Below are 10,870 nucleotides of genomic sequence, written 5' to 3'. Positions count from 1 at the left end.
GCACAAGTGGCCGGCAGTCACATCATAACCCAAGACTTTAGTCACAAGTTAAAACTGAAATTCTGGTAATAACCCAAGTTTTTTAACTGGCAGGCATGTATTAGGAGGAGCTTGTCACTCAATTTACTGCTTGGAGTCTCTTCTTCCCTAGATGAAGTTTTTTTTTTTTTAATGCTCTTTTTATTCCTGTAACTTTATAATGTAACTTGAAATTCTAGATTATAATGCCTCCCATTTCTCTAGATTATAATGCCTCCCATTTTTGCTCAGGATTGCTTTGGCTTTGCTGGGACTCTTCTAGTTTCTATAAATCTTAGGATTTTTTTCTAGTTCTGTGAAGAATACTGTTGGTATTTTGATTAGAGACGCATCACATCTATACATCATTTTTGGTAATATGGCCACTTTGACAATACTGATTCTTCCTATCCACAAACAAGGGATGTCAGTTTTTAATGTACTCCTCAATCCTCTTTAGAGGCCTTTGACTTCCTTTGTTAGGTTGATTTCTTAAGTATGTAATTTTTTTCCTTAAGCTACCACGGTAAAAATATATTCCTGATTTATTTTATGGCTCATTGGAATGTTATTGACATCTGTGTACTGATTTTGTATCCTGATACATTCCTGAATTTCTTTATTAGCACTATGAGTCTCCCAGCCTAGCTTTTTTGTTTTTTTCTTTTTTTCTTTAGGTCTTCTACGTAAAGGATCATATTATCTGCAAACTGTTTAACTTCTTTTCGTATTTGTTGCTTTTTTTATTTCTTTCTCTTGCCTGATTGCTCTAGTTAAAGTTCTGAGTACTGTGTTGAATACGAGTGGTGAGAATGGAAATGCACATTTTATTGTTGATTTTAGATGTAATGCTTTCAGTTTTTCTCCATTTAGTATAATGCTGGCAGTGGCTTTGTCATAGTTGGCTTTTATCAGTTTGAGGTAAGGCCCTTCCTTATACACCTATTTTCATTAGGGATTTTATCAAAGACCTTTTCTGCATCTATTGAGATGATAAGGTGATTTTTATCCTTACTTCTATTTCTAAGGTGTTATTACATTTATTGATTCACACATGCTGTACCATCCTTGATTCCTTGGATGGTGCCAACTTGGTCATGATGTATGATCTCTTTAATGGTTTGCTGTATTCTGCTTACAAGTATCTTAGTGAGGACTTTTACACTATGTTCATTAAAAATGCCTGCAGTTTTCTTTCTTTTTTTGTTGAAACTTTGGTTTTGGTATTAGAGTAATGCTGGCTTCAAGGAATGAGTGTGGCCGTGTTCCTTCCCTTTCAATTTTATAAAAACATTTGAGAACTATTGGCATGAGAAATATTGACATTAGTTCTCCCCTAAAGTTCTGATAAAATTCAGTAGTGAATCCAACAGGTCAGTTGGTAGAGATTTTACTACTGCCTCAATTTCATCGCTTGTTATTAGTCTATTCAGGAGTCATATCTTCTTCAATTTTGGTAAGTTATATTGTCTAGGAATTTATCCACTTCTAGATTCTGCAATTTATTGGAAGATAAGTTTTTGAAATAGTTTCCTTTAATCTTCTGGATTTCAATGGTGTCCACTGTGATTTTACCTTTTTTATTTATAATTGCACTGATATGGGTCTTTTCTTCTTTTGATTGGTTTGGCTAAGTATTTATCAATCTCATTTATCATTTTAAAAGTTATTTGATGTTTTTCTCTACTGCTTTTCTGTTTCTTCTTTGATCTCTTCAAACATTTGTTTTCTAGTTCTTTACCTGAAATTTCCTCCATTACAGTGCCCTTGAGATCAGCTTTTGGGGAGTTATGAATTTTTTCAGGCATTTCACTGCCCTTTTTCCTCATCACTCATGGTGTGTGTATGTGTGCGCGTGCATGCGTGCGTGCATCTGTGTGTGTTGAATGTTATAGATGAGTTGGGCTGAAGGGCTCTGCCATTTTAATAGAGCTTCCTAATTGCAGGGAGAGAATAACTAACCACCGGTAAAATCTATTAACAAAGAACCAGTCAGTATTACTTTTGAGTTTGTTCACCAAATGTTCTACTCTTTCAATAATGCAGGAATATAAAGGATTGGTAATGGTAAAAAATGTCTGGGAGACAGAAGAAAATAAAATAAAACATTTTAAAAAATAAATAAAAAGAAAACAGGAAAACAGGAGACTAAAGACAAAAAACGAAGACAAAAAAGTAGTTTTTAATGACATTATTTTTATATCTAGAGAGAATGGGAAAAGGGGTTTTGAGAGGGCATGTGGGGCGTAGGGTGGGCAAAGGAGTAAAGGGAGAGATTTATAAAAAAGTAGGGCAGACTTAGAAAGTAGGGCAGACTTTATGGAGATTACGTCCAATTTATAAACTCTGTGGTAGAGGCCTAAGCAATGATCTTTGGTGAGGGAGAACCTGACAAGTCAATGTAAAACACCATAAAAACAAAAACAATAGTTAGCACTCATATACAGATAAACACATGCTCCTTACATATACTCTGAAGTAGAAAAAAGGAAAAATTAAGTTTTATAATAGTTTCTCTATCTGAGAAAGAAAGTGGGACAGTGTGAATACTTCTGAGGGTAGGAGGGGGAAACTGAGGAAACAGGAAGAGCAGAGGGACGTTAAGTGGATAGTGAAAAGGACACAGTGAGACTGAGTCCCATTAATGATCTCACAGAAACACTTACTTTAGAAACTACAAAACGACCCTTGGCGAGGGGAAACCTACTGTGAGATGTTAAGACACTGCAGTATTTAGGTTATTTTTAATAGCTTATGTACAAAAGAGAGGAACAGGTAGAATGAGAGAGGAAAATGCAAAACGGGAGGCTCTGAGGGAGAGAAGATATGAGCGGGAAACAACAAAGGTAAGGAGAGGATGAGACTGTAGATGGGGTGAGAGAAGACACAGGGAGGGTGAAGCCAACTGCTGAGCTAACAGTCCAGCAAGGTGAAAGAACACCCGGAAACAACCTTGACGCGGGCATATGTAACAACTACCTAGAATGTTTCACAAGTAAGAGCGCCAAGTTATACACACAGCTATAACCATATATACATGTATACAAAGGTCTGCTACTCATAAAAACCAAACAAAAAGAAGGAGCACATGCATAGACACAACTCCAACAAACACAGAACCCACAGAAAGGTTCTCCCACTCACAGGCAGTGACCTCTGCCTCCTGGCCGAGACTGCCATTTGCTCTGCACAGTCCACCTCTCTCCACTTCCCACGCTCTCAGTTTGCAGTTCTGTCCCAGGTCCGCCCAGCCTTCCTCTGCCCAGCGACTTCAGCTGTCCCTTGTGGTCAGCCAGAGGAGCAGTATCTTCAAACTTAAGTGCTGTTCCGATGGCTTTCTCTGCCCCTTCTACTCCCTGATCAGAGATAGTACCCTTGCTTGCTGAGTTTCAGTCTGACTTGAAATTTTAGCGGCTTATGGGGCCAGCAGGAAATAGCTTCTACAGGTGCTCATCGGAATTCTTCTCCACCCCAGTCACTGTGTGTTCTAGTTGTCCAGCTTCACAGTCTCCCCAGCCTGTGAATGTAGCGGCCTTTAGGTCTTGATGGGAGGGAGCTTCTGCTTTGAATTTGGTAGCATTTGGGGGACAGCAGGAAAAAGCTCACAGGGGAACAGAGCTCAGGGGTTTTTGGGGGGCAGTGGGAGAGCACCTGCTCTGGCACTGCTCCAGTATTTTTTCTCTGTCCTTGGATCCCACTACAAGCCCCTCTGATTCTGTCTCACACGTTCCTCAGAGTCCGGTTCCAGGTCCCTATCAGGACCACGCCCTTTGTTCCTCTCTGTCCCTAGGGGTCAGTAGTCCTCAGCCACTGCCCTCTAAGTGATTCTCTGGCTTGCACTTCCCTCTGAGCCTTGACCGGAGGAGGCCCTCTCTTGCGAATATCTTGCTTGATGGGCTGCATCTCCCAGGGGGAGCAGCCTGTGAGTCGCTGCACTTGGTTTTTTCCCTCCGGGGGAATGGAACTTTTCCCAAGATGGCACAGTCACTGGACCTGGGCTATAAGCAGTGGCAGGATTGAGAAGCAGCCCTCTCCTTATTCTAAACACCCGGTCCAAGTACCTGCTGACTCTGAGGAGCGTCTTCTGAGTGTCTCTGGAGCGCTGCCGCCTCCAGCCCAGTACGACGCCCACCATTCTGACTTGCTCAAGGCTACAGTCAGCAAGTGACGAAGAGATACCTAAAATCTAAGGGTTTTTTTGCCACTTCTACAAACTCAAGAAACATAGTTACAGGCTTTATTCTCTTATGACTTGCTTCTTTCACTTAAAGTAGCACACTAATAGAAACATTTATAGGCTAAGAGTTAAATGAGCTTCTAGACATATGAAGATATCAGAGATTATGTACCCAAACTGAGGATTTAATCTACCAAAAAGCAATGTTCAATAAGGCACAGAGACTGATAGCTTTTCTAAAAGTTTAGAGTCACTCAACCAAATATTTACTGAAGAACCCAAATACAAATAGTATTATATAAGACCCCAAATAAATGTACATTAATAGAAAAAAAATCTTCCTAAGAAATATCTTTATTTTGTACTTAATAGAGAAACTCTAGCAATTTGACTTTGCAATAGGTATAGGAAAGTAAAGCATTAATGAGAATGACAAAGTGTCTAAGTCTTTTGGATTATCCTACTAGGAGCATGTAACTTAACGTTTAATTGCAAGACTACCCCACCATGCACACCTGCTATGCCCCATCTCCAGTACCAGACAGTGACCGCTGGTAACATCTCTTAGTGGCCTAGAGGAATTTGTGCCCAACACAGATGGGAGGTGAAGAAAGTGAGGCTGCTCAGACATCCACTGTAAGGACTGTATGACAAGAGTACAATCTTTTACTAAATGAACACTCTAAAAACTATTTAAGGTACTTTAAAGTCAGGCCTTGAATTCACTTCTCATTTGACTTTTTTATTATAAAACCTTGGGTAAAACATGGACATTTGCAAAGATAAACATCAAATGAAATTTCCCTATATTGATAGAGTGACACTAAAACATAACTTCATTTTCAGATTTTTCAACTAATACTGAAGGCTTCTAATTCTTAAAATCCCATTCTTTCATCAACTAGTAATTAAAAGAACAGGTGATGGTTAACCTTAACCATCAACTTGCATGGAGTAAAAGAAGCCTAGCAGATTAGTAAAGCACATTCTTGGGTGTGGGTATGGGGGTATCCAGAGACGACCGGTAAGGAGCCCACTGAGGGGGCAAGACGCACTCTGACTGTGGGTGGCACCAACCAACAGGTTTGCAGCCCAGATGGAAGAAAGAGGGAAAGGAGGAGGAAATTGGCCTGTGCTTTGAAAAGCTCCATTCTGCTTGAGTGGGTAGATCTGTTGCTGCTGCTGTCTCCTGTGGACACCAGGTCCCAGCTGATTTAAGCTTTCCACACAGACACACACAGCGACCCTCCTGGGAATTTCAGGCCTTCAGTCTAGACTGGCACTGCATCCCGGTGCCTCTTGATCTGAGGCTTCCATCTTCTTGGAATGAGCAGCTACTGGATCCTCTGGTTCTCCAGAAAGCAGAAGGCAATTATGGATTCTCCTGCCTCTGATCCTGTGAGCCTATCTAAAAAGTCCCTTCACAGCTTGGAGAGAGTTAGCTTTTTATCTTTGATTCATCCATTTTGACCACACTCATTAAATACTTTGTGTGTTTTTAATAACCTTATTGGAAAAACAACTTTCAGCGCTTTATGGTTGACAAGTGTTGAGTAACGGTTTTTTCTCCAACATTTTAATAAAATATACTTTAATATATACATGTACTTTTCTATTGATTCTGTTCTTTTGGAGAATTCTAAACAATACAGAAAACAAGCCACAAATAAGCTACAATTCACTCAGTTAAAAACTAATGATTCTATTAAAATGTTGGAAAAAAACTTCTTAGCACTTCGTCAATAAAAAGATCATTGCCAATAGGGCAATTAAACACAAAATCAAAGTACGGTGGTACTTCAGTTTGGAGCTTAATTTGTTCTCTGATTTTGGAAAAGATGGCCATGTTTGTGCTTACGTGGGAAAGATGGCTGCAGTTGTGTTTGTTAGCTGATGCAGAGTTTGCAAACAAAAACAAAATTTGGCTAAACATTTCTGTTTGTGAACCAAATTGTTTGCAAACCAAAGCGTTCATGAACTGAGGTACCACTGTATTTAATAACAAATAAAAGAATCAAACATAAAAAGGTAGCTTTTCCACCAAACTGTGAGGTAAATCTACAGAGCTTTGTTAAAAATGGAAAAAAAGGTAAACTTTTAAAAGCAAAGTTTCATTAGAAATTTAGAAAGCAAGGGGCAGGTGACACAACTTATATTCCCAGCACTTGGGAGGCTGAGACAAGTGGATTGTTGTGAGTTTGAAGCCAGCCACACTACACGGTGAGACTCCGTCCAAATTAAAAAAAAAAAAAAAAGCAAGGAGCAAAGCTTAACAGAAAAACAGTATGTGAGGCCGTTATCCCGGCTCATGAAGCACAGCAAGAAAAACTGTGAGACTGACAGAATGCTTTTAACCAGACATGTAAGTTGTTTCTATGTAAAGGCAAAAAGCAGAAACAAGTTTAAAACATAAATCATATAAATTTTAATATTTTGTAACATTCTCAGAGCGATCTGAATACACCGTACTTTTACAAATACTTTACTCAAGGGTACTTTCATTTTTTTACCCAAAAAGCTTATAACATTCATCTGAGCTGCTGGGAGGGCTGACTACTGTTGAAGTTAAAGGAGGACTTTTATCTAAGGGGCCAGCCCTCCCCACAGCTCCCAGAAGCTTGTTGGTTATATTTCCCTCCTGAAATCTAGATTCCTCATGAATCACAAAGGAAGAAATTTATGAAAGCAATCAAATTACATGCAGAACACATACACAAACACACACACACACAGTACTCCCTTTTTCTACCCCACACAAACAAAACCACTACTTTGCATGCCAGCTCCCCTACTGACATGGCCACGAATCAGACACGGGAATTACATAGGTGTGGGGTTTTCTGGTCATTTTCCAGGTAAATGTAGACTATTAATTGGTCATAATTTCCCACTATAATCCCTGCATTATATGGTATTCCACTATTAAGCAGCCTCCTAACACTCACGCATTTAACCAGTATTTACCGAGTACTTACGATGTGCAAACCAGTGTGCACACAGTGACTATACGCAAGTCAGTGGTAAAGAAGACAGTGAGCAACAACAGCAACCATTTTCTCAGATCCTTCAGATGAGATTAACTGATATGTATATGTATAAGTTAGAGGCAAATGTACATTATCAAAATTTGCACAACCACATTTTAAGTTGTAAAAAGTAAAAGAATAGTGAAAGGTCAGATATAGAGCATTTTAAAAAAATGTCTACATAAGTTATGCTCTTTGGAACGTTTTAAAAAGTATCAATTCAGCAGTTACATTAATGCCAGTGTTTATGAATGACATTGTGCTTACATGTCTTCAGAATCGGAAGGCCCTTCTTTAATGTGCTCATCTTCCATTTCATCTATTTCAAGATTGTCCTGGTGAACATCTCCTACGGTGGGAACATCCATTGGGGTTCTGAAGAGCTTTGAGAGATCTGGAAGTGAACATGTCCTCAACATCTACAAAGAGTCAACAAATCACTTACTAGAAGCGAATTAAAAATAAGAAAAACAAGAGCTAATAATAGTTATATTTAAATCATATTTTAAGAACTAGAATTAGAGGATTCAAAGGTAATTTGCCCAAGATTACAACCAAATTCTTTTAAATCTCAGCTTGGTATTTTTTCACAGAATAAACTAAACTTGTGAGTTATGAGTCAGCTTTAACACAGAGAAGTTCATTTATGTCACCTCTAAGTGCTAGGGAGAGGTGTTTACTTAGGTATATACCTGGCCTGGAACTGGAAATCTGTCAGGAATCCGTCAGTGCTACAAAATTCCCATTCTCTCTTTTTCGCCCATGGCCCGTTTTCCCTCTTTCATGCTATTTCTGAGTGGCTCTCTCATCTTCCTTCAGTTAACTCTCTCCATAGAGGCTTGCTGACATGCTGGAGTGCATACTCTGACGTGGGGCAAAGCACAGTCACACAACAGGCAGCCCCTGGCGTTGTTTAATCATCGGAGTTGCTGGCTAGTTAACAGTGGTTAACCGAGGGGAATCGAATCAGTGTAAAGGAAAGCCTAGCAGCTTCTCTGGGCTTGGGACTGCGAGTGGAAGGCTGGAAGCACAAAGCACTTTGATGTCAATGCTAAGGATCACTCACAGCAGCGGGGAGGAGGAACTCAGCCAATTGTGTTGCAAAAATAAAAAAAAAGAGCACTTAGTTGAGGTGATGAAAATTTAAATTTGTGTTGGTAAAAAACACAGACAATAGTAATAGATGTTTGCCAACCTTTCAACCATTAGAATGTGATGACTGGCAGCGATCTGAGACTAACAGCCAGTTTTTGGGGTGGGTTAACCCTAAGGAAATTTGTGAGTTTTGAAACGTGATTACTAAGGTCCTGATAAGAACTCTACACCAGATGGAAGACTTTAAAGAAAACCCACTGTTTACCATACCAATAAAAATGTATGTATGTGGCCAATTTTATTAGCACAATCTGTGTTCTGAGAAAATAAAGTATACATCCCCATTATTTGAGCATAATTTACATACTATAGCACTTAAAGGAAAATTGGTCACAAGTTACAAGTTGGTGAAGTGGTAAAGATGGGTAAAGATATAGTGCTTTAAACCATTTAATAATCATACTAAAAATTTTTTTTTGTTGATTTTGCAGTGTTAGGTGACTTTACACTTATTATTTTATGCTTTCAATCATAAATATTGTAAGCCAGCAATATATACAATAGGCTCCTAGCAATAGTTTCCTTAGGTAATTACTAATTAGCAAAAATAAACAGCACACATGCATTATACATCTAAATCTTATGGGGCTACCTGAAAGGGTAATTTTTTTTTTTTTAGGCTGAGAAAAATTTTAGCTACTCCTTGTAAAATACTCTCAATTCTAGCTTATTCCTTTTATCAATTAAAATAACTTTCATAACCTATCATTAAAAGATATAGCCAGAAAAAAGTTTCAGGTGGTCATGTAATTTAACAACCTGTCTCCTGGAACAGGTTTTTACCCAGCTATCTATGTGACAGCTATCAAAAGGTAAACTCTTCATGTACACCCCACTGACTGCTAATACTTGTGTTGTTCGTAAATAGGATCCTTACCTTCAGTCAAAGATTTAGCCACCATGCCTGGCTAACATTCTATAGTTTTAATATCTACAATAAGAAATTCTTCTGTAAATATCAGTTCATCCATAAGACTGTCTGAGATCTTCATTTAGTTTTTTTTTTTTTTAATTCTTTGGACCATAAACATATACACAGTATTTGGTATCATTATTAAATCAAACAGGACAGTAATGTTTTATAGAGCCTTAAAATATTTTTAAATTAGTTTTTATAGTTAGTTTTCTTCTCAAAAATAAAGGGAACCACATACAATAGTTAATGAATGAATGATAATGAAGTATTAGCATCATTAATAAAATTTTATATCAAATTCAAGTATAAAGGATTCTGTTAACTTTTTTTTTTTTTTTTCTTTTTCTCCGGTACCGGGAACCGAACTCACGACCTTGAGCTTGCCAGGCAGGCGCTTTTGCCGCTGAGCTAAATCCCCAGCCCCGACTTATTTTCATTTTTAGAATTTTTCATATAAATTATGAATTGGTAATGCTCAGGTATATTATAAAATAGTTTATGATGGGCACATCTGTTGAGTCGCAATTAAACTACACCACTGTTCCCTCAAAATAGCTTCTGAAAATATTTCCTCTCTTCTACCCATAAACTTGATTAAAAATTATGAACACTATCAGTGGCAAAAATTATGTAAGAACAGATACTTTAACAAATCAGAAGAATTGACCCTTAAGGCACATATGCTCCTTATAAACTGTACATTAATCTTTTTTCTATCTTGTATTTGCTAGGACAAGAAAAGGAACGCTCAAATTTCCATACTGCTCAGTATTTCCACTCCACCTGTAGGGCAAGAAAAGTATGTGTTCAGCAGAACACACCTGGTCTCTCTCCATCCCTTATTTACCATGCTGCAGAGTGAAGAAGAGTAACAGACTAGAAGACAAACTTGAGAGATGACAATGATAATGAAGTGCACACCTCTCCTACTGTCCGGGCACGGAGTGTGGGTACCCTGATTCTCGGCTGCCTTGTGCTGAGCACACAGGTCAAGTCAGGCCTACGCCTGCCTGCTGGGAGCAAACTAGGGCTAATTTCCAAAGTCTCTTTGACACCGTATCCTAAGGGGTATAAAGCTCTCTGTGAGTAAAGGAGGTTTGTTCTACAGACTCTAAGGGTCTCAAGGATGAGTCACTGGAGAAAAATACCAACCAGCATAATTTTGGATAAAAGCAGTCCAGATTTTCTGGCCAGCTTTATCAGAAAGAAAACTAGTATTATGACTGACTCTTATGTCATCATCTTAACTGGCTACAGATTTGAAGTGGAGTTAAGAGGTAATTATATAACTCAACTTTCTTCAGTTTTCATGGGATTATAAATCGATAAGATTCCAAAATATTTCTGCCATATTTTGATGGGAAGAGTTTCCTCTTAGAAAGCCTGAATAAATGCAAAATGTTGCTTTAATCTTTAGAAGTATATATTGGCCTTCCCTACATTATGAAAGCGTGCATCCTAGCCAGGAGCAATCTCTGAGGAGTAACTCTGCAAACCTAATGACTAGTTCCTTCTGACAAGGAGGAGAAATGGTGCTTGCACAAACTCTTTTTTTTTTTGGTGACACAGTCTTGTCAT

General features: G+C 38.4%; 1 protein-coding gene across 1 annotated transcript in view; it reads right to left on the bottom strand.

Moving 5' to 3' along the window:
* Positions 1 to 10,870, bottom strand: part of Nek1 (NIMA-related kinase 1) — a gene marked incomplete in the record, with an annotated part of 168,654 nt that overhangs the window by 9,022 nt on the left and 148,762 nt on the right. The window contains 1 exon segment of the mRNA XM_013513368.1: positions 7,489 to 7,640. Coding sequence (XP_013368822.1) covers positions 7,489 to 7,640 — 152 coding nt within the window.

Source organism: Chinchilla lanigera, unplaced genomic scaffold (assembly GCF_000276665.1).
Source record: "Chinchilla lanigera isolate Chin_1 unplaced genomic scaffold, ChiLan1.0 scaffold00002, whole genome shotgun sequence".
Lineage (NCBI taxonomy): Eukaryota > Metazoa > Chordata > Mammalia > Rodentia > Chinchillidae > Chinchilla > Chinchilla lanigera.
The sequence above is the reverse complement of the archived record's forward strand: the minus strand, read 5'-3'. Positions and strand labels throughout refer to the sequence as shown.